Raw genomic sequence first — 23,684 nt, 5'->3', positions numbered from 1 at the left:
CTGCTCAAACATTGCTTCCATCTTACTACTTTCAGCTGTTTTTGGAGGAGGGGACTGATATGAGTTATTGCCATAAGTCATTGTTTACCCATTGCCCTGTTGCTGTTGTTGATACTCTGGCTTGGAAGTGTAGCCTGAAGAATTTCCACTGTAAGGCATGTTGCCTTGCTGATTACAGAATCTCTGTCCATGATTCCCATATACATAGTTGACATCTGCTTCTTCATTCCCTATCTTAGGTTGTTGCTCAAATGTCTCAACTTCAGCAGCAAAATGAACTGACTTTTTACCCACATGAAGATTATGAACTGAATCAAGCTTAGCATTGACTTAAGCTAACTGGTTTGCATCAAATCCTCCATGAAATCTCTTCTTTTCAGCATCAGCTCTCATAGTACTATTGTTGGAGGCCAAATTCTCAATCAAAGCTTCAGCATCTTCTGGAAATCTTGTTTTGAAGTTCCCATGGCTTGCAGCATCCAAAGCTAGCTGATACTCCCAGTCACATCCTCTGAAAAAGATACTTAGCAATTGAACCCTTGAGAAGCCATGGTGTGGGCAATCTCTCTGATAAGCTTTAAATCTCACCCAAGCTGCTTTGAAAGCTTCATCTGGTCTTTGCTTGAAATAGGATAGCTTTACTCTCAACTCATCTAACATGGTATCATCATAGAAGTAGTTAAGGAAGGCCACCTTGATGTCACACCAATTCGTCAAAGATCCAGTTGGCAACTGCTTCAACCACTGAGATGCCTCTCCTGCAAGTGAGTAAGGAAAAAGTTTGCAGTAGATGTAATCCTGAGTCACTCCATTAGCCTTTATATTGGTCACAAGATCCTCAAAATGCTCAATGTGGTCCAAAGGCCTCTCATTGGGCAGGTTTGAGAAAGGTCTCTGCCCAACTAGCTGAAAGTAAGCAATCTTCAGCTCAAAGTCATTCCTCTGGAATGGGGGTGGAACAATAGCAGACCGGTTCTCATACACAATATCATCCCGGTTGTAGTCAGCAATGGTCCTGATCAAGGCTCGGTTGTGCTCATGTCTTCGAACCGGGTTATTACGTGGTTTGCAGCTCCACGTCCGTCTGCAGGAAGGGGGTGTCGATCGATACCCTCTTGTTGGCGTCGATCGACACCAAGGTTCTGTTCAGCAGGGACAACGAATTTAGAAATTATGTTGCCTTCCGCATCCAGCTTTTGGCCCTGCTCATTGCGCAAGTGGCCCTCTTGATCTCTCAAAACACCAGCTTCATCAACTCTTAGAATGATTGTGTTAACCATCTTCAAAGATTTGTCTGCTTTCGTGTTTTCACGCTCTAGTTGTCCCAACTCCTGGTTCGTAAGTTTCACAACTGGACCAGTGGGTTTGCTCCTGGTGTGAGGTCTAGGAGGCATGCACCCTAAACACAGAAGAGAAGAAAAACAAAAGTGTGTAAGTAGAAAATAAAAATAAAAACTTAGACAAAAATCAAAAACTCAAATCTAATGGTAGATCTAAGATTCCCTATCAACGGCGCCAAAATTTGATATGCTCAAATTTAATCCTGAGTTACTCTCTCAAATTAAGAGATCAATTGTAGTACTTAGGGATCGAATTCTACAAGGACTCAAGTCTACACAATAAATTATAGAGTTTTATAATTAAGCTAAACAAGTTGATTTAAATTTAGAAAAGCAATGCAAAAAAATAAATAAAAGTGTTGTAAATTCAGATGATCAAAAAGCTAGGTCCAAGGAATTTCTCAGGAAATTACAAAATATTAAATCAATAATTAAATAGGATTCAAGCAATTAAAATCAGGTCTAGAACTCTAAACACTTTTGTAAAATAAATCAGTTCTCACTGCAAATATTATCTAAATTAAAACCAGAAACTCCAAATCTCTTTGCAAAATTCTAGGTTAAAAATCAGCTTTAAAAACAGGTTTAGATTGTTCACAAAATTACTAAATCAAATCTCTTTGCAAGAACTAATTTTGCTCATCAAAAAAAATTATCAGGAAAATCAATTATATTCTCATATCAATTTATTTTCCTAGGTTATTAATTCTAGATGGCCAATCAAGGATTAATAAGAAGAACAACCTATGATGAAGATCTAGAAAAATAATGAATCCTAAATAAACATATCTAATAAATCATAAAATCCTGTGAAAAACCATGAACCTAACAAGCAAACTACTCAGACATATTCAATGAAGAACAAAACATAATTCTGAATAATAAGCAATTGAGATTAAAAGATTAAGGAAGGAGTTTGGGAATTCTTCTCTCAAAGCAGTTCAGATCTCTCTTTCAAAAAGCTCTCAAAATCTCACATGATTGCAGAAAAATAAATCTTGCTATAATAAAACTTAAGGGTTTACAAAACCTAAAAACACTATATATACAGTATGTCCTAAAACACTTCAGGGACCAATGATGCAAATATGGAAAACTTCGGCAACTTTTGTAAAACTTCCAATTTTGGAGTCTTGTGTCGGATCAGCTTGGTGTCGACCGATGCTCCTTTGGTGTCGGTCGAAGCTCTTCATAGGATCAGAATCCAAATTGATTTCCTCCGGTTAAATGCTCCAAAATGATCCAAATTGATTCATTTTGTTCCATTCGTGCCAAAATCCTAGAAAACCTGTAAAGACTCAAAAACATCCTAGAAAACAAATCAAAAGACTCTAATAGACTCCTTATATCATGGTTAAAAACCACAAAAACTATGATATATCAAGAGGGACGAGAGAGGGTTCTGGTTGTCGGCTGCTCCTCTGGTCATAGGTTCTTTGGAGGCATGGTGAAGGCACTTTGAAGGCACTGAAGAGCACACATTAAACCCTAGGTTTAGAAGAGTATTTATAGAGTTTTTGAAGGCTTAGGGTTTTGTAAGGGTAAAAACATCTTTTCTTATTGAATGAACGACAAGGGGGGCTGAAGAAGGTTCTGGACCTTCGGGACTCCTCCGGGCCGGGCCGCCGTGATGGTTGCTAATCGGGTCGTCATTAAAGCCCATTTGACTTCAAACTTATCTTCTTGTTGGTTTATAACACGTCTCGGTAAATCGGGCATAACTTCCTGACGAGTAACCGGATTGACTTGATGTCACTTCGAGGAGAAAGCTGACTCTTTCAGCTTTCTATAGACACCAAACTCGTCAAAATTTGAGTTCGTAAAATACTTCAAAAGTGGCCCGTAAGGTAAAGATGTGAATCTGTCCTGAAACGTATTTTTCTTGTCTTTTGGTCCTTTTTGCTAGTAGAACCTCTATAAATTTATACTCTTAAAATTAATACTTGCTATAAATTAATAAATTCTTTCGGTCTCAAGTTGGACCAGTGTAAAAAATAACACATTTTGATAAAATAATACGATAATAATTTTTTTGAAAATCCTATGTAAAAATATGATCCATCGATATCATAAATTAATTATCAAATAAACTAATATATATATATATATATATATATCTAAAAAATATAATGAAATATGACTCTATTGTTGTTTGGATATTATTTAATTTGCATTATTGTTAGAGCTCATCCCTAATCTTTTTCTTTGTTGGCTTCTAAAATCGTATCCAAAAATTGTGGAGAAACTTAGATTCGATAACTGCTTCTTTAGTAGCTAGTTCTAAAGGTATCGCAATATCTTCTTCGACTTCATTTTTACCATGAAGGATAGTACTATTTCTTATAAACTCTAAACTTTTCACATTTATTATTTTTACCTAGATAATCTAGTAAACAATTGACATTCAGCCAAGGTTATAAATTAAGAAAATTCTTCTAAAATGTGAATAATAACAAAAGTATCTTATTTTGTAATATAAAATTTTCAAAATTATGAAAATAAGAAAATCTCTTCATAATTTAATAAAATATTCATTTATCAATAAATTAATAAAAATCTCTATAAATTAATAAAATTCCATGGTCCCGACCTTATTAATTTATGGAAGTTTTACTGTAACTATAAAACCTGTAAAACCTTCTTGAAACCTAAAATACTTGATAATAGACATTAAAGCCTTAAAATCATACTAAACTCTTCCTAAATGCATACTAAAACTATAGCTAAAATGGGTGAAGTAATGATGTTATCAGGTAACAAGTCTTTAAAGTCTTTCGGACGTAAAAAACCGACCATCGGATATGGATCACGGGCCTAGTGAGAGGACGTGAGCTCCATTAAGGAAAGTGGTCCATTGACTGGGAGTGGACATTGGGCCCACTGAGAGGTCGCGGTCAGGGCGTTATAGAAAGTAATCGAAGTATTGAAAAGAGGCAAAATGTAATACCTAATCAAAAAGTAAAAGAAATGCACAGAAATTAAGAAATCCTAAGAAAGCTTTTTGAAATGTAAAATCGGCTCTCTGATCGTGTATGTTGGCTCTCGCTCACTCTCCAAATTCTCTCTCGAAAATGGGTTAAGAGAGGTTTATATATGGAAAACCATTTGACATAGCCGCACCAGCTGTTATCTGAGGCGTCTACACGAGGCTAGGGTCGAGCTCCTCTTTGGGTTGGGCTTTAGGTGGTTTGTCTTGTGCTCAGCTTCACTAGTTTGGGTTGAAGCATTGGGCTGTTCTTCTGCACGATCACACCTTTGGGTTAAGGCTCAAATTACTCCTCTTCTGCTCCTTTCCTCCTTCTTGGCAATAGTTGAAACTTGTCCATCCTCTTTTTTGCTTTTTTTAAGCTCTAAGGCATCTGTTTTCATCCAAAATGCAACAATGCAGCACTGCAACACCCTAAACAACCTACATGCAAATATCTAAGCTTAAGGACCTAAAAATGCAAAGGACAGACTCTGAATAATACAAAACATGACTAAAAAGATGCCTAAGAAATTGTAAATAGAGAGACATCAGTTAGTCTAAGAAAGCATCTATATATGCTTTTATTTTGACTATAACATTGATTAAAATTAAACAAAAACAAATATTTTAATGTTTATGACTATTTAAATCATTCTATAGTAATTTTATATTATTTTTAGTTATTTTCAAGAACAGAGAAATCCGAAAATAGAAGATAATTAAGGAACACAAATTTAACAAAGAGTGTTTGTAATTCAAGATCTATATGTATATTCTCCAACAATCACATAGCAATTATTTAAGAGTAATTAATGTCTATAACAAAAATGTAAACTAATTATGATATAACAACTAAATTCATATATTTGTATGTATGATAATTTAGATACTACAACGTGACATGAGTGTTGAACATGTAGTGGCAGCAAAAAGGATAAGAGATCAGAAGAAAAGCTGAAAGAATACGGTTAGAGAGCCTCATTTTTGGAGAGAGAAAGAGTATGAATATTTTAGAGAGATCGTTAAAAATAATTAAATCTTGTGTAGGAAGAAGAAGTGTTGTTGGTGGCACTATATATTATTAAGTCTTTTAATTCACCATTATCTTACTTATTATTTTAAATTTGTTTCTAAAAATCAACTCTTAGAAATTAACCTATCATATCCTTCCTTTTGACATGTGTTTTCTAAGAAAAATAAACTTTGAATTCACCATTATCTATTTCATTTGATTAAATTATGTTATTATATTCAGAAAATATCTAAGAAACATATTTTATCATTTAAAGGTAATAGATTAATTTAAAAACTCAGATTCTCTTATGCTAAAAGTAGCTTCAAGATAGAAAGCATTCCAATATATGTCATATAGTTCTATAATGTATAAATGTATTTTAATAAACATAAATCGTATGAAATTATTATTATATTATCTTAAGATATTCTTCTAATTCAAGTAGATTCTATTGCCTTGTGCTTTTAAATTAGTGTTCATTTACATATTTAACTATATTTTTTTCTCTTTTTTATTGGCTTTGTTTTCATTAAAAAAAGAAAACTAAGATCAAATAAATTTATGATAAACCTTATCTTATATTTAATTTAAGAACTATCTTAAATTCAAATACACAATTAAGATTTTCATCTAATTATATTATTATATAAAAATATATCTGAGAAATATATTTGTTCTTTTTATTTTATTAATTAAAACACTACGTATCAAAATACTTTATGTTAAATAACTTTAAGATATAAAACATTCTAACAAGATATATATATATATATATATATATATATGTCTACTATATATATATATATATATATATATATATATCTACTATATTTTAGGTCCTTACACTTTAAAAATAGTATTCATTTACATATTAAACTATTTTTTTTATTAAATGATATAAATGATATATAAGCGATCGATCTATTTTGATAGTTTTATGTTTTCTAATTATTTTTCAATAATTATTAGTTTTCAGAGAAGGATACGTTTTCAGAATGATGTTTTGTAGGATAAGTTAATTATTTGTAGTATACGTAATTAAGTAGGAGTGTTATATATGTAATTAATGAATCGTGTATTTTACATGGCGGATGATCTAAATATAAATAAAAAAATTTAAAGACAATACATAAACACTTAAATTCTTAACACAAAAAACAAACAACATTATTATATATACAAAAAAAAAACACATAACAAAAAGTGCCTTTCAAGATTATTATATTTCTGTCGAAACTAGAAAACGATAAAAGAGAGTATAAATTTAAATGTTCATTTTTCGATAAATGATTAATTGGTGAATTAGCAAGCTTTGGAGCAGTAGCAACGGAGACTATTGCATCGACCGCTTGTAAAACCTTCGCTGGGGCAAGCTTTGGCACAGGTCTGTGAGTTGAGACAAACTCCTTGGAATTTGCTACTTGGTGACTCGCATGTTCTTGCTTCCACAGGACCCATTCCTAAATCACATACCCACCATAATTAAGAACCATGCACATCTTTTATTTTACTATAATCGAAACTTATAAGTTTCTTTGTTGCATGCATATTACCCACTAGAAACATGCATGGGTTAAACTAATTAAAATTAGAGAAACATGCATGGGTTAAATATATATGTGGATCATTCTTCATGCTCATATAGGTATATGCATAAAATTATTAGAGAAACATGCATGGGTTAAATATATATGTGGATCATTCTTCATGCTCATATTTGTATATGCATAATATTATTAGTCCCAGAGACGGCCATAAGATATGTTAGGCCAGGCCACATAGTGACATAGAATTGAGTATTTCATTTCTTTGTTGCATGCATATTTTTTTTTTTGTTAAGTGGATGCATGCATATTACCCACAAGTATATATCAAATGACATAATGTTTATAATTATGAACCTGTTGCAAAGAGGAGCATGAACGAGAGGAGAAGGGCTGAGACCAAACGCAGAGAGAGCTTCATTTTTAAAGAGACAAAGCTAATAAGATTTGAGAGGATCAAGAAGAAGAAGACGATGGCACTATATAAAGGGAATGAATTCTTTTGTTGGTAAAAGGAATCGTAGTTTATGGCCGTACCAAAAATAGAAACTAAACGTGAACCAGTTAAACTTTTACCCAAAGGTACAGTCCTAATTAAGGGTTGACCAGTCAATTTAATAATCAAATTATTTATAAGTATTAAGTTTATAACACTAGAGAAATATGATTATAAACGTAGAAGAATGCATAATTGCTAGCAAAGCCCAATATCGGTAATGATCAATTGATCATAAAACGTTCCTATTTATTTTTTACTTTTTATTTTGTGGTCAACTCGACGATTATATTAGATATGTGGTTTGAAACATCAAGTGATTACAGACAAGCCATAACAGACTCCTTCACAAAAAACCTTCCCCCTGAAACCTATATGCTGAACTAGACTGAACAAAACCATTTGTCTGAACATGGTTTGTCAAAATAACCAATAATTACTATACCAACAAATTCCTGCTAAGCGAAACTAGACAGAGGATACAACTCTCTCATTTTCAAAAACATGATGCATCCAATTAGAAAACCCAGAAGCTACATAAGATTGAAGCCTACAGTCACTTGTGACACTGCAAGCGATGAGATGAGGTTCTCTATTAGTTTTCGCAGATTCTAATTCAAAACCCCATTGCACAAAACATACCAACAACCTTCGGATTTCACCTGATTCATAAGGGAATGATGGCCAGGCTTTCGGTCTAAGGACACACTTTACGATAGTAAGGTCCCCCATTGCACAAAACGTTCCTATTTATTTAAAAGCTACATAATGAGATATTGATTTATGATTAAACCAACCCTCCAAATCTTTTTATATGGAAAATGGAGGATGTATTACTTAGGTGGATATATTGGTTCTTTGATTTTAATGGATTTGGAAATCCAAACAAAAATCATGTGTTATTCAATTATTGATTTTAAAATACTTATCAAAATTATGTGGTATTGGTTATATGATTTACAAATACTTGTCAAAATATCATGTTATTCATTTAATGATCTATTTTTGGATTTCAAAATCCACATTATGTTTTAAATGGATTTGAATGTGTTATTGGATTTCAAACTTTTGTGTTATTGGTTACATGATTTACAAATACTTGTCAAAATATCATATTATTCATTTAATTATTTGTTTTTGGATTTCAAAATCCACAATGTGTTTTGAGTGGATTTAAAAGTGTAAAATAAAAGGATTCAAATCCAAAGATAAAAAAGGTTATTTCAAAATCCATATGTTTTTATTTTCATTATTTACAATTCTATATGGATATAGAAATCACATTTTTTATCTTTGGATTTAAATCCTTCTATTTTACACTTTTAAATCTACTCAAATCCATTTAAAGCATAATGTGCTTATAAATTTCTATTACAAAAACTTTTTTTTTCACAACTGTGTTTTATTAATATATATATATAAAGTCAAGTAAGACAAGCCTAAAGTAGAAAAACCAAAATAAACAAGTTTAAGTAAATGAGTCAAATAAGGCGAGAGTTCAAGGGCACAATTAAGGAAACTTTTCACTGAAGATTGAAGCGAGAGCAATGTATATCAGAGAGACATGTGGCAGTAGAGAAACATGTTTGATGACACGTGGGAAGTCGAAGAGTTTGAAGTCTCACGATCACCGGCAAGACAAGTGTTGTAATGCAGAAAAACATCAAATCCGGCCGAAATCACCCGAAAAATTCACTAAGAATTCTCGATCTACACTCAGAAAGAAAGGCAAATTCCAATTTGCTGAGAATATGACTACACCTAAAGAAAATATTTTTCATCTTCGTATACAAAGTTCACGCTTTTTCAACACTTTTGGTTAGTTCAGGATTTATTTTTCCTATATGTAGTAGATTTAATTTGATGTGTGTAATGAGAATATCATGACTCATGAGCAAGGTGTGTGGCAATAACAACGCCGGAGGAGTCCGTCACAACTACCATCGGGGAAACCTTCGGTGCGGCAAACGTTAGCGCCGTTGTCTTCACTCAGGCACGGTCCATCGAAATTTTGGCTCCTCGACCCACACATCCTTGCCTCCACCGTGACCGGAATCATCCCTGAAAATCATATAAACCATAATCAATTCTCTTAGTTATATAACCAAATGTCGAATAAGAAAAAAGCAAGACACTGTATATATTGCTTCAAATAAATAATCATAGAATAATCTGAGTAACATCATAAAATCTACTATAGTTAATATATATATATATATATATATATATATAAAAACAGAATATAACCAAATGAAAAGTTACAACACGTAGACGCATATTTGTTATGTAGATAAGTACATGCATATTTGACATGAGAATGAATAATGAACCTGTAGAAGTGAGGAGCATGAATGATAGGAGAACGGCTAAAGATTAAACGCAAAGAAAACTTCATTTTGAAAGAGAAATATTCAAATGTTTGGAGATATATATACTCAAAGTTCTCTTTTGAGCTATTGGGGAAGAAGAAGGTGCACAATAACACTATTTAAGCCGAATGATCAAGAAATTAAACAGATTTGACAGTCATGTTCTTTGAGAGATAAAAACAGTGTACAGCATATATAAAAACTAAACTAACTAGCTAACCCATAATTAATTAGGTACGTGAGGAAACCTCCCAGTTTAAAACTTTTTTAAAAACTTTTTTTTCAAATTTCCAATATGTTTATGTGTTCGGTTATTTTTTAGGAGATTTACTTATATGTTATACATTTTACGTAATATTATCAGAATCTACAACAAAAAAATTATTACTAGAATATTTTGGGTATTTTCAAATTATCCAGCGTGTCCTTGTTTTATGTTACCAGAAAAAACGTAACTACAAAAATGTCATTACCACGTCAGACGCCACGTCAGAAATCGCTGACGTGTATTAAATAACTCAGCCGTAACGCATTACAGAGGTAACGACGGCTAAGTTATAGGTATGTTGCAGCTGATTTATGGAAAAAACATTTGAGTAAGAGCGGACGACTGACTTAGAGCATAACTCAGCCAAGCGTTACGGCTGACTTATTAAAATCTGACGGCTGAGGTTGCACTTGATGGTTGAGTTGTCAAAATTTTGGCTGAATTATCACTACGACATGGCTGAATTAATTTTTTTCGCGTGGCTGAGTTATGGAAAACGGATGATTTATGAGATGTAGTTACGGCTGAGTTATGGTTAAAACTATAACTCAGTCGTGATAGGCTGACTTATCCTACAACTCGGCCATTTCACGGCTGACTAATGTAGCAAAATATTAATTACTAGAATATTATTCAGTTATGACTGACTTATTAAACGATACGGGTGAGTTACATATTTTCAGTTGATGAAGCGGCTGAATTTGGCTGCCATTTTTTTGCTTTTTAATTAATGTAATGTTATTCATGTTGTGACTGAGTTATCATTTGTTTGATGGCTGAGTTTTATTTAGGCTGAGTTATAATTTGTTTGATGGCTGACTTGCCACGTCAGGCGCATCATCCATGTCAGCATTCCATGTCATCATCTTTCTTCTTCGGAAATACGAAACATCGTTCCTTCGACTCTTGTTCTTACATGGTTTTTACCTTCTTATTCACCTAGTTCTTCTACTTCTTCTTCACTTTCTTCTTCACCTTCTTCTTCACCTTGTTCTTCTACTTCTTCTTCACCTTGTTCTTCATTTTCTTTCATAGATCCAGTTCTGATACTAATTGTTTCCGGTAATTGGGTAAAGAAACAAAGAGATGTATTTAACACCGACGATAGAGGGTGTATAGTTGTGCAGATATATGGAGGCACAACATACGACAAGCTTGTGGAGCTTGTTCTTGAAGACTACGGATTGGACGTGTTTAGCCATGAGCTAAACGCATGCTCTCGATGTAAACAAGTTGGGCACAATGCGAAAACTTGTCCGATGCAGTATTATTGTAATACATTTGTTTTATTTTGTGCAATAACTCAGGCGTCAAGCATTATAACTCAGCCGTCATATTAATCGACGAGACCTTTCGTTTTCCCGTAAATACTGTAACTCAACCGTCAAGTAATATAAATCAACTGTTTGCTTTCAGATTATTTCTTGTGATAACTCAGCCACAAAACATTATAACTCAGCCGTCATATGAATCGACGAGTCATTTCGTCTTCCCGTAAATACTATAACTCAGCCATTAAGTTTTTTTTTTTCGGGTTGTGACGTGGAAAATCGAAAATGATGTGTATTTTAATTTGCTGATGTGTATTTTTTTATTTTTTAATCAAAATCGAAAAACTAAATTCAAGGGGTAAATTATAATTACACCCAAGACACTAAACATTTGAGCAATTTTTAAAAAATTGTTAGATATTAGGAATAAATAAACTTTTGGATAACATTTGAGTAATTCTTTCATTTTGAAATTCTACAAAATATTAGTACTAAATATTAGTACTGGATAAAAAAGTAATCTTTTCAAAATATATGATATACAAAATATATAGAACTAGCTAGTTTTTCAAAGTTAATCCGTTTTTCTTAGTCCAGACTCCAAAAGGACTCGTTCACCTACGTACCAGTCAAACTTATATTTCCGACCTGATTTTAAAAACCTTGCAAAAAGGAATTATCATCTTGAGAAAAAGCATGTCAAGAATTTCATACAGAAAATGAGAACGAATATACACTAATATATCAATATAAAGGCAACATGCGTAAGTCTATTTACTCACTAAAAAATATTTGGCTTTAACAAAACAATAGATAAAACAACTTACTCGAATTCAGACATTGATCATAATGATTGATACTAGCTATACTATATGTTAATGGAAAAACTCTTATGGGTAATCGACATCAAAATAAATATCACATCGAAAATTTCAACTTGGGAAATAGCTAGGCTGACTGAATTACTACTTTAGTTGTATTAAAATTAGTAGTTAAAAGTATGAAGCAGTTATATATTGTGCATGTAGACTTAGACATTTTCATGCATGAGTAAAATGGACACTTCTGAAAACTATTAAATTAAGCTATTTGAATGAGAGTCTCATGATTTTCTGTACCTCTCTCTCTTTTAGAGAGAGAGAATGTTTGGTTGGGAGTTGTGGATTGGCTCTTTGGGATGAGTTAGAAGCAATTAAAGCAATTGATGGTATAATTCATATGCCGATGCTGGTTGGATAGAGGTAGTTTGTTTGTTTTGCAGGTTCAATGGCGGAAGCTTTTAGATAAATAAAAAAAACCTTGAAGATTGAAAAGCTGTTAATCGAAGATGAAGAAGTTTTTCAGATTGTGCTAAGTGGAGTCTTATTCTCATCAACCTAAACTGGGATCTTGCCTTTAAATCTTTGGGCAAAGAGTGAGATCGGTCGTGCAGTCAGTTTTCCGGCAATTTTGGCTGGAATAGTTGCTTTCCGGCGACACAGCAACTGCCGGAGATCAGAGATTTCTACTCCTTCGTCTTTCCACATGTCTTCCTACATGTTCTCCAATAGCCATGTGTTATGTGTTGTATTTGAGCTTTCCATATCCAAGGGTTATCTTCTTGGGCTTTTGTTTATTGGGTTTGTATTGTAGACTTGGTTATTTTGGCTTGTAATGTTGGCCTGTTAAACTAGGCTTCAATCACTAAAAGACACTCTTGTGAAAAGAAAAAAAGAATGAGAGTCTCATTGATGAATCATCAAAAGCTCTGCCTCGGTAGTGTTTTCTTACTGAAAACAAACGTTCACCAAGTTTTTTATATGGTTTTGTGTAAGTTACGAAGTTTTCCCTAATTACATTTAGGAGAGTGTATCCAAGTTGACATTTTATTACCAAAGCTCCCCTTTGGGTTTTACGAAACCATTGGTGAACCAAGAACCTAATTAAATAAACCCACCTGACCAACCAAAACAGTAGGCATTTAGCCCTTATAGCGAGGTATCAAACAGTTAACTTTTTTTTTTCCTCTTTTTCGGCAGACTTAAAAATCATTTATCATAACTAAACGAACGATTACTAAACTTCACAAAGACAAACCAAATCAACTCTCTTTTTTTAAAAACAAAAGTTGTGTCATGAACGCACTTTATAATTTGTTTTAGTATTTTCTACAGCTACGTTTATGTTTTATTTAACAATACGTTTACTACAAGCAGTACATGTGTCTAGTTCTAGTACAACACCAAAGACACGTGTGGTAAGTAGCTTTTTTTTGTTGTTGTTGCCAAGTGTGGTAAGTAGCTAACGCTCCATTTTGTTACTTTGCACTAAGTAAGAAAGATAAGTCGTCATTCCATATAATATTCACTTGGTTTGTTATTTAACGACATACTTTTTGATTAACCAATCTAAGTTAATAGTACTAATGTTCCGGAATATTCATCAGCGCAAATAATTCTATTTAATGATTCTCTAATTCCTATGAGTCGATAGTACCCTATCTGATTTTATTCGTCGCATTAATGTGATTTACATTGTAGATCAAAATAGATTCAAATCCTTAATAAATAAAAAGCCATTAGTCGATTTAACATTACATTAAGATCGGAAACACAAACCAGATACTTATTTTAGAACACACCACACGCTCACATGTACTGTACGACATGGTACAGTACGAAAGATTAGATAAGAAAGAAGAAGCCGACGGTGGATCGAAGATGGATTTATGAGAATCGATGGATCAGCAATGTCTGGTGCAGAAGCAACGACGACGGAATCCACGGCATTTACCTCCGGAGAAGCCTTCGTTGTGGCACACGTTTCCGCAGTTGTGTCTGCTCACACATGGACCCCTGAACCTATGGCTCTTTGACTCACATGTTCGTGCCTCCACCGTGACCGGACCCATCCCTAGAGAATATTAACATACACAAGAAGTATGAGTTTTGCTTTAGAATAAGTAAGAGAAAGTTGCGACCAACCATAAATATAATAATATATTACGATGACCAAAATGACGAATAAAATACATAATTACGTAAATAGTCGCATGAATATGTAAAAAGGTAGATATTAGGTTATGAGTAATGAACCTGTAGCGACGAATAGCATGAACATGAGGAGAACAGCTGAGATCAAACGCATAGAGAGCTTCATTTTGAGACAGAGAGAGACAAGAGATATAGAAACAATCAAACAAGTGGTGAAGGTGCCAGTGAGGGAAGGTGGCACTATATAAAGGGGATGGAAAGGTATAAGAACGCTCGAGATAATTACATTTATTTAATTTACAAAATAATAGAACTTGTAGGAAAAGAAAACGAATATCTTTTTGTTCCATTATTTTTGGCCACTGAGGTGTGACGACGACTTGTCGTTTCTTTCTTCTTTTTAGTTTCACGCTTTTTCATATTTTGGATTAATTCTTTTTTGGAACTTTGCCGATAGATTTGCTTTACCGACACACTGTAGTAAATGTAATTTTTTGGTCTTTGGTAATAATAAATAACAGTGACAAGACACGCTGAGAGTTCGAAGCAAAAATTATTTTATTAAAGAAGAAAACTAAAACATATGGTAGTAAATGAACATCAAAAAGCGTTTTTCAATTGTTTTTAGTAAAAAACGCACTATGATCACCATTCAAGTTTTCTATTTTATAATTGAGTTAGTGAGATTGTCAGATAACGAAGAGCGCACACTGACCGTAGCCATGTCAAAAAGTAAAACCAAGTGAACAAGTGAGGTAGTAAATGATGGATCTTTTAACTAGCATGAAAATTCTGGCTTACTTGCAACAATGTGATTATATAACATCCATGTACATGTACTGGTTACCAGATTATAGATTCGAATCCTTTATTAAAGAGAAAAGCCATTATAGTTTACTTAACGTTACATTTAAACTGGAAACACACAAAACCAAATACTTATTCAAGAACATACTAAACACACACATGCACAGTACGACATGGTACTATACAAAAGATTAGACAGAAAGAAGAGAAAGAAAACACGAAAGTGGATGGAAGATCGAGTTATGAGAATGGATAAATCAGCAATGCCTGGTGCAGAAGCAACGACGACGGAATCCACGACAATTGCCTCCTGAAAAGCCTTCATTGTGGCACACGTTTCTGCAGTTTGTTTCGCTGAAGCATTTACCCTTGAACCTATGGCTCTTTGACTCACAAGTGCGTGCCTCCACCGTGACTGGACCCATCCCTAGAGAGCCAGAAAAAACTTAGTTTAGTACAATAGTACAATATCTTAGTTTCATGTTCTCATGCATGTTGCATACTACTTAATCTTTAGAGTTCAATTTATACATGAATTTGAATATAATCGCTAGTTAAGATCCCCAGTACTTAATAAATTAAAAAATCGCATAATGGAAATGTAATCATTATTTTCTTAAACAAAAACCACTTAAAATATGAGCATCGTCACAAGAACAATCGATATTAACCACAAATATATATATATATATATATATATATATATATATAAAATGTGTTATCATAAACAAATGACGAATAAAGAAGAGATGGGTAGCAAAGTTAGATATTAGGTAATGAGTAACGAACCTGTGGCGACAAATATCATGAACAAGACAAGAACGGCTGAGATCAAACGTATAGAGAGCTTCATTTTTAGAGAGATAGAGAGAAAAGTTGTGTAAGAGAAAGACAGCGTTGGCTTTGGCTAGAAGTGTTAAGTGTGTGGTTTACTAATGAGGAAGATGGCACTATATAAAGGGACTAAAGAGGTATAACAACAATGAGATAATTGATTAGTATATTAGATAGTTGCATTTTAAAGTTTTTTTTTAGATATTTTGGGTAAATATCGTCTTTATCTTTGGAGTATTTATTTGAATTTTTAAAACAGTCCTGTCATTTGTAAATATCGTCTTTTTTTTTTTTGCTTTTTCACATTTTCTTTGCTTTTTAATTTTGTCGATTTGTATTCTGCTTTACAGATGCTGCCATAAACGTAAATTTTGGTCCTTAATGCAAGTGACACGACGCACAGAGAACTCCTACCGTTTCGACAAGTCATCCTCGAGTCAATAAGCTAAATATTATTCAAAAAAAAATCGTATACAAAATAAAAATAGACAGAATATTGTGGAATCCACAATAATAGTGGCCACATCAAAAGTAACGACAAGTGGAGTAGCCAAGCATACTCGAGTCGAGTTTTTTTTGGTACCTAAATGAAAAAGATTACTAGCTAATTGTATAAACTTAACATTTGGTATTTTCGTATATTCACTGTAACAAAAGAACTAAGATTTGTGTTATCAGACAAAAAAAAAAGGTAAAATTGTTAGGAAGTTATACTTTGTTACTCCTTGCCATTATGTTACTCCACAAATTACATCCACAAGAGTAAAATTTTGTATTGTCACTCCAAGCTTCGTTCTCTAGAGATGGTACGTATAGGTTCTGGCATTCACAAATAGATGTTCAATGTTTTTTTTTAAATTCATCAGAATTCTCTTCAATGTGGAAATATGAAACTGATGCGTCAAATAATTCTCAAAACGAAATGTATATCATACTTGCAACAATGGGTTTAACTTGTAGATAAAGGTTATTAGAACATATAGATTCGAATACTTTAACTACTAGAACAAAAACCAATAGGTTTTTTAACATTACATTAAAATCGGAAACACACGAACCAAAGACTTATTCGAGAACACACACACACACACATGTACGGTACGGCCATGGTACCGTACGGAAGATTAGATGAGAAAGAAGTAACACACACGACGATGGATCGAAGATTTTAAGTTATGAGAATCGATGGATCGTTCAGCATTGTCTGGTGCAGAAGCAACGACGACGGAGTCCACGACAATCACCTCCGTCAAAACCTTCGTTGTGGCACACGTTTGCGCAGTTTGTTTCGCTGAGGCATGTACCCTTGAACCTATGGCTCTGTGACTCACAAGTGCGTGCCTCCACAGTGACTGGACCCATTCCTAGACAACATTAGCTCTTCGTTTACACCATAGCTAGCTTAGTTTCATGTATCTCATGCTTGATACATAGTATTAATTAACTTTCGAAGTGACTACAGTGAACTATTATAAAAGTTGCTTTGCTAAATAAACCACAAGAACTATCGATAGAAACCATAAATAAGACGTACGTAGGCTATCTGTGTGCAAATGATATATTAGATTTTTTTTTGTTGAAAATGAGATATTAGATTATACGAAACAAACCTGTGGCGACAAAAATCATGAACATGATGAGAACAGCTGAGATCAAACGCATAGAGAGCTTCATTTTCAGAGAGATAGAGAGACTAAATATTTTTTAGAGTTTGCTCAAAAAAAAAAAAAAAAAAATTAGACTTGAAGTGTGTTGCTAATGAGAAAAATGGCACAACTATATAGAAGAGAGTAAAGAGGTGTAATCAATGATTTTCTTTTCACATATGGAATAATAATTTATTTTTATTTTTGGAGGTATTCACTTTTGATTTTAACAAGAGTGTTGTAAATTTGACATTTGACCATTTATTTGCTTTACCGACACTTTCATGAATGTAAAATTCTGGTCCATCATGTAAGGTGTGACACAAGACACGTCATAGGCATTCTACCGTTTCGACAAGTCATTCTCCAAATTGATCAATAAAACCAAAATTTGTTTCAGAAAGAAACAAAAAAAACGTATATATATACAAAAAAAAGGTAAATAATTAACTCAGTCAGATTCCCTTAGGGTTTTAGACTCCGGAGATATCTTGTTCTTCTGCCGGCTTTAGACTCCGAAAATATTATGTTTTTCCTCCGGTTTAGTTTGTAATCCTAAGTTGTAATGGTTCCAATAATAAAATTCTAGATGACAAAAAAATAAAAACTCAGTCAGATTTTGTGGAATTCACATTCACAATGATAGTGGCCACGCAAAAAGTAACAAGTGGAATAGTCACGGATAGAGTTTTTTATCGTACCTAAATGAAAAAATTAACATTACTGGTTGCATAAAATTAAAATTGGGTGTTGTCAAACTAAGTTAAAAATTCGGGTTGTCAAAATAAAACTATAAATTTTTTTTTAACAAACAAAACAAAATCATAATATGTGGCTATAATAGTACTGCTAAATGCAATTGGTTTTTTTAAAAGGAGAAATGTTTTTCTTTTTTCAAATTAATATGGCAGACAAAAGCTGGTTGCTTTCTCTTTATCATGTGACTTTAATAGTTGTACACGACGATTTTGTTTTCCACTATACATATTGCAACACGGTTCCGGTTGGCCCTAGTTCCCCGGTTCAAATTCAAGTTTTGAATGTACATGTCTACTACATGAACACCTTCAAAACGTGCCTTGCCAGTTGCCACAGATAATCAAAACTACTCTAGTATGGTCTTCTTGATTTTTAGTTGAGTTACTTTGCAAACCAGATTGAATGATTCAATCGTATAATATAGTGATCATTAAGTAATAACTAATACCTATAGAGTCTGGCCTTTTTTTTTAGACATTCTTTGAACCAAGTCCCAATTAGAACTAGTTCTTTGTTAGGTTTCAGATAAAAGACAATGAGAAAACAATCTACTGAGATTTGTGTATTAAACTCTTAATATGAATTACGGCTCGAGAGTTTTAATCATGATGAGAGGTGTCCACTTTTGACACCAACACTTAAAAGCTAGGTCACGTACTCCTTTATGCAATCTTTGATGAGCAAAGAGACCCACCTATCCTGATGGTTCACTTCATCGGATCACTGTGCCATGCCACCAATCAAATCCACATTTATTGTCCATTTCTCTTTATTCTGAATTGGTTTTTCAAGTAAATCACTGGTAGATGCAAACACAAAACGGTGTTTGAAACTATTGAGACCTTTAGGTCTGAAGAAGGAAGTTTTGGGTTTTTGATTTACATGGGGGCGTAGAGGAAATATAACTATTGTGATCTAATAATAACCTCTCAAGTCTAATAGCTAGTGTTACACTTTGTTTCCAATAACACATTAACTTTGTTTTTTTGGCTAATTTTACCTCAAAACAAACAAAACAAAAAGGTAATAAATAATGTTATCCCATGAGAAGAGAAGCGAGAATCTCTCCCATGGTTTTCTCAGGCGTGTCTCCGTCGTCATCTACGGGAACTCCGGATTCTAAAACCGCCGCATCAAGAACAAGTTTCCGCTTTGCAATCTCGTAGATGTTCTCATCAACCGTCGATTTAGTCACCAGTCTGTACCAACATTGCCAGTGTTATTCCTCAGATATAGTGAGTATAGACTAGATATACATAAACCAACCCAATCAAAGTTATTAACTCAAAACCAAACGATGAATCAAAGAAAGAGGATATGGTTTCAGAAATTTGTCTAGTTAGCTTCTACTGATTCAGGGATTTTAAAGCTCAAACCTGAAGATAGTGACTGGTTTTGTTTGACCAATACGATGGCATCGATCTTCAGCTTGTCGATCAATCTGTGGATTAAAATCCATATCGTGAATTATTACTGTATCTGCCCCGGTTAAATTCAGACCTTGTCCACCTGCTCGAGTTGACAACAGACAAGCGAAGATCGATGTATCGTTGTTGAATGTGTCGACTATGGTTTGTCTATCTGTGACTTGAGTACTGTATGAAACAAAACAAAAAATGACTTTAAGCTTCTTCCTTTTTGCAGAATCGTCAAAAAAAATATGACAAACTACTCTTCTTTCTATTTACCTGCCGTCAAGTCGTCGATATGTAACGCCAATTACATCTAGCGTCCATTCTAAGATATCAAGCATCGATGTCCATTGACTAAAAATTAGAACCCGATGGCCGGATTTCTTCATTGTAGGGAGAAGCTCAGCTAATGTCTGATAAAAAAAAGGACAGTTAGATCGCTGACAGGTTAGTTATACTTATTCGGTTTTACAATGAAAAAGAATATACTTACCCGACATTTTGCTGAGAGCATCACATGTTTGTCTGAGAGAGTTCCTTTGGTATCGTTAACTCCAAATTGGAACAAAAGCTATGAAAAGAAACAAGTTATTAGCTTGTTAAATTTGCATAAGATGTTTTTTTTTTTTTTTTGATCAAAGTTGCATAAGATGTTTGTTTACGGATTTTGAAAAGCTTTTGGGAAGAGAGAAAAATTACCTGGTGGATACGGAAATCGTTGTAACCCTTAACTTCTTCGATGACTCTTTCCAAGGAACATTCAAATCCAAATGCACCAATTGGGTGCAATTTCCTGGAGATGCGAATGACGTCCTCATCGCTGTATATTCGCCTGATTAACAATGGATGATTTGCAATCTGGACAACCAAAATTTAGTAAGACATTAAGAATACACTCATTTGGCACAAAGGCGACTGTATTAGTAGTAGCTGAAAATGACTACCTTCCGGAATTGAGTAAAATAGTTTGAAATTTGACGCTTTGGAAGGGCCTTGGCTAAAGAAGTCAAGGATTTTGATGAAAGCTTCACAAGCCTTGCTTGAGAAGCAGCACGATATTCCTCTATGGCTTCTTTATATGTATCTTCCTGCTTTTTCTCCATTAATACATACTCGACCTGCATTGGATTGATGAGAAATTGATTGAGATTTTTAGGTTATAGATTAATAATATCTTGTACTTAATCGTGCGTAGACTCATACCCGTTGTATCTTCGGAACAAGTTGCTGCATGACATCGGATTTTAGACGCCTCAAGATGAAAGGACCTAGAATAGATTTCATTCGAGTAATCAACTCAGTATCTTCCGCGTTCAACAACTTCTTCAAGTCAACATTCTCTGTAGTAAATATATCAGGCAACATGAATTCCAGAAGCGACCATAGTTCCTGCATAGATACATGCAAAGGATAATTATTCTATATCCTCAATACTAGGTAATTAGATCTTGAACAGATGAAAGAAACCAAACCATACATGCAAATCATTTTGCAGAGGCGTTCCTGTAAGCATAAGACGCTGGTTTGCGTTTCTGGCCACAGACATCAAGTTTTTCCACCTATAACTATTCTTATCCTTTAAAGCATGGGCCTCATCCATCAAAACACAGCTCCAACGCCATCGCTTTAGTACTTTTCGGTCATCTTTCTGTTGTTCACTGTAAAATTCCAGCATCTGTGAGTAACAGAAAAAAACCAAAATGCAAGTACGGAATCAAGAGTAGTGCAAACTTGCACGCACCTATGCCGTTCAAAAAGAGAGTAACAGACAAGAAGCACATTGAATGGCGGTGGCTTCCCAGCTTTTGACAAAGAATTCAATTCTCTTGAATAGGCAGCTCTCGCAGCCCCATGGTATTGAAGTACAGTAAATGATGGACACCATTTTCTAAGTTCTCTCTCCCAGTTTTCCAAGACAGAGGCAGGGCATACAACCAAATGAGGACCAGGGTCATTGTGTAAGTGGTTTAAGAGGGTTAAGTATGTGATTCCCTGAAAATGAGAGCAACATTAGTATTTATAAGGTAAAGAAACTAAGACAACTTATCTAGTAATAACAGAGTACAATGAACCTGAATGGTCTTTCCAAGACCCATCTCATCGGCTAGAATGGCTACAATAAACACAAATGTCAGTTGCAAAGTGACATTTACGCTAAAGAGTTTCACAGGTCGAAACAAGTAAATATTTACCTCCTTCAATTCCTTTCTTATACAACAGAAGAAGAAAGTTAACACCAACCAACTGGTACGGCTTGAGTATAGGCTGAAAATCAGAATCCTCTGCTTTACAGGCTTCATCAATATCATTCTGTGAACATCACATAATCAACCCCAAAAGTATATGAGTTAAGTTAACAAGACGGTAAACCCTAAACCAACCCATCAACGATTACCACAATATACTAATCAAACTCTATTTTTCCAATTGGCTAAGGAACACATTCTAAGTTATCTCAAAGCAAACTACTTTCTAGCAAAGTCATGCAGCCAACAAAAAATCCAGCAGTGTTGTATGCATGAACAGCAAAAAAAACCTTCAACGCTGAAGCTTCTTCTAACAGAAGCTTTAACTTCACCAAATTCAAGCAAACACTTAAAAGACATAGAAACTTAAGTACCTGTGTGACAATCCTAACAGTAGAACTTTCAACTTCAGAGTATCTCTCACAAGTAGTACCCCCAGAAGATGTACCATAAAGCTCCTTCCTAAGATCCGCTGAGATTTTAGCACACTTTTGTAGTGCTTTCCCAACAACATCTTCATCTTCACCTCTCCTCCCTCCTCCTCCTCTTCCTCTTCCAAATTCTTCCTCACTAGCACTACTCTCAGCCTCATCACTCGCTTCTTCATCTTCAATGACAAATCTCCTACCAACTCTGGCAGCTCGCATCACAACCTTAGTCTCTTCCACTTCCTCATCCTCCAACAGCAAATCCTCACCATTCACAATCTTAACCTCCGAATCCGAATCACCTAAATCCTCAATCTCAACGCAATCACCATCGCTGCTGTTGCTCTCATTCGTCGCCGTCGCTGAAGGTCTCCTAAACGCAAAGGACTCAATCGAAGGGGAAGGGTTCGAGGGAGGACGAGTCCTCTTCGGAGTCCGTGGTCGTTTAAGAACTCGCGAAGCGTTAAAAGAGTGCTGCGACCACTCTTCCTCGGAGATTTCGTCGAAATCGCGCTTCATCCTCGGAGAATTGCGAATATCTTACTGGATCGAAAAAAAAATTGAAAGAGAAAAAACAAATTCACATGAGGAAAAATCGAAAAACCTAGATTGATTGTAGTGACTATTGCATCGAATTGGAGAAGACGAAGAAGAAGAAGAGAGATATTTAATTAATTACGCCATTTGTGTTGTAATTACTTCGAGTTTCGCGGAGAAAAGGGGAAAGGTCAGAGACAGAAAGAGAGAGAGAGAGGGAGACTCGATAACCAAACGAACGTAGGTGTTGGCTCTCTTTACAAAAGAGCGGCATCCTCTAAAAGCTAAGCGCGCGGGCGCAATGTTTTTATGGGCTGAACCGATTCGTTTACTGGCCCAATGGAACTAATGGGCTTTGAACAATTCATAAAAACAATCGGTTTATTCGGGTTTTCTGGCTCTCGTATTTTTTATAGTTTTCCGGATTTTTTTAGTAGTGAAAATGTCACCGAATGGTTTTGGGTAGGGCTGGACATTCGGGTAACCCATTCGGGTTCGGGTATTAACCATTTGGGTTCGGGTAAATGAGTTTAGAAAAATAGAATCCATTAGGTATTTTTAGATATATGGGTTCGGTTCGGTTTGGGTACTATCGGGTTCGGGTCGGTTTGGGTTACAAATTTTAGAACCCGATTAGTACCCGAATTACCGGGTACCCGAAAAAATATAATTAAATTTAAATAAATTTAGTTAAATTTTGACTTACATAACAAAATATTTTAGATATTTTGATTATTTTTGATATTTAGGTATAAAACTAAATCAAATATTC

The 23,684-nt window shown here is 34.3% G+C and overlaps 5 protein-coding genes, 1 non-coding gene and 1 pseudogene across 11 annotated transcripts; 1 reads left to right on the top strand and 6 right to left on the bottom strand.

Annotated features, from left to right (window-relative positions):
* Positions 1 to 544: 544 nt before the first annotated feature.
* On the top strand, positions 545 to 651 carry LOC147942104 (small nucleolar RNA R71). The gene has a single exon (XR_015560593.1). It is a non-coding gene; the product is annotated as a small nucleolar RNA R71 (small nucleolar RNA).
* A 5,707-nt stretch (positions 652 to 6,358) lies between these two features.
* Positions 6,359 to 7,342, bottom strand: LOC109133433 (defensin-like protein 10). Its single transcript, XM_019246547.2, has 2 exons — positions 7,225 to 7,342; positions 6,359 to 6,783 (listed from the first exon to the last, which is right to left on the bottom strand). The coding sequence occupies exons 1-2, from the start codon at positions 7,286 to 7,288 to the stop codon at positions 6,626 to 6,628; spliced, it is 222 nt and encodes a 73-aa protein (XP_019102092.1). The 5' UTR covers positions 7,289 to 7,342; the 3' UTR covers positions 6,359 to 6,625.
* Positions 7,343 to 8,992: 1,650 nt separating this feature from the next.
* LOC147942103 (putative defensin-like protein 3) lies at positions 8,993 to 9,758 on the bottom strand (annotated as a pseudogene).
* A 4,052-nt stretch (positions 9,759 to 13,810) lies between these two features.
* LOC104789985 (defensin-like protein 1) lies at positions 13,811 to 14,519 on the bottom strand. Its single transcript, XM_010515671.3, has 2 exons — positions 14,346 to 14,519; positions 13,811 to 14,163 (listed from the first exon to the last, which is right to left on the bottom strand). The coding sequence occupies exons 1-2, from the start codon at positions 14,407 to 14,409 to the stop codon at positions 13,994 to 13,996; spliced, it is 234 nt and encodes a 77-aa protein (XP_010513973.1). The 5' UTR covers positions 14,410 to 14,519; the 3' UTR covers positions 13,811 to 13,993.
* A 567-nt stretch (positions 14,520 to 15,086) lies between these two features.
* Positions 15,087 to 15,998, bottom strand: LOC104789983 (defensin-like protein 2). The gene is made up of 2 exons (XM_010515670.3): positions 15,840 to 15,998; positions 15,087 to 15,477 (listed from the first exon to the last, which is right to left on the bottom strand). Exons 1-2 carry the CDS (start codon positions 15,901 to 15,903, stop codon positions 15,308 to 15,310), a joined length of 234 nt encoding a protein of 77 aa, XP_010513972.1. The 5' UTR covers positions 15,904 to 15,998; the 3' UTR covers positions 15,087 to 15,307.
* A 795-nt stretch (positions 15,999 to 16,793) lies between these two features.
* LOC104789984 (defensin-like protein 2) lies at positions 16,794 to 17,657 on the bottom strand. 2 transcript variants are annotated; one of them, XM_019246588.2, is made up of 2 exons: positions 17,495 to 17,657; positions 16,794 to 17,248 (listed from the first exon to the last, which is right to left on the bottom strand). In XM_019246588.2, the coding sequence occupies exons 1-2, from the start codon at positions 17,556 to 17,558 to the stop codon at positions 17,079 to 17,081; spliced, it is 234 nt and encodes a 77-aa protein (XP_019102133.1). In that variant the 5' UTR covers positions 17,559 to 17,657; the 3' UTR covers positions 16,794 to 17,078. The 2 variants fall into 2 exon arrangements, with proteins under 2 accessions (XP_019102133.1, XP_087311789.1); XM_087455663.1 differs by having other exon boundaries at positions 16,794 to 17,236; positions 17,495 to 17,654.
* Positions 17,658 to 19,094: 1,437 nt separating this feature from the next.
* On the bottom strand, positions 19,095 to 23,250 carry LOC104789982 (protein CHROMATIN REMODELING 19). 5 transcript variants are annotated; one of them, XM_010515668.3, is made up of 13 exons: positions 23,055 to 23,190; positions 22,322 to 22,918; positions 21,894 to 22,011; positions 21,774 to 21,814; positions 21,443 to 21,693; positions 21,179 to 21,359; positions 20,905 to 21,090; positions 20,646 to 20,819; positions 20,401 to 20,559; positions 20,195 to 20,272; positions 19,978 to 20,114; positions 19,666 to 19,884; positions 19,095 to 19,488 (listed from the first exon to the last, which is right to left on the bottom strand). In XM_010515668.3, exons 2-13 carry the CDS (start codon positions 22,892 to 22,894, stop codon positions 19,326 to 19,328), a joined length of 2,280 nt encoding a protein of 759 aa, XP_010513970.1. In that variant the 5' UTR covers positions 22,895 to 22,918; positions 23,055 to 23,190; the 3' UTR covers positions 19,095 to 19,325. The 5 variants fall into 5 exon arrangements, with proteins under 5 accessions (XP_010513970.1, XP_010513971.1, XP_087311786.1 ...); XM_010515669.3 differs by having other exon boundaries at positions 23,075 to 23,182; XM_087455660.1 differs by having other exon boundaries at positions 22,322 to 23,250.
* Positions 23,251 to 23,684: the final 434 nt, after the last annotated feature.

Source organism: Camelina sativa, chromosome 6, assembly GCF_030686135.1.
Source record: "Camelina sativa cultivar CO46 ecotype springtype chromosome 6, ASM3068613v1".
Taxonomy (NCBI): Eukaryota; Viridiplantae; Streptophyta; class Magnoliopsida; order Brassicales; family Brassicaceae; genus Camelina; species Camelina sativa.
The sequence above is the reverse complement of the archived record's forward strand: the minus strand, read 5'-3'. Positions and strand labels throughout refer to the sequence as shown.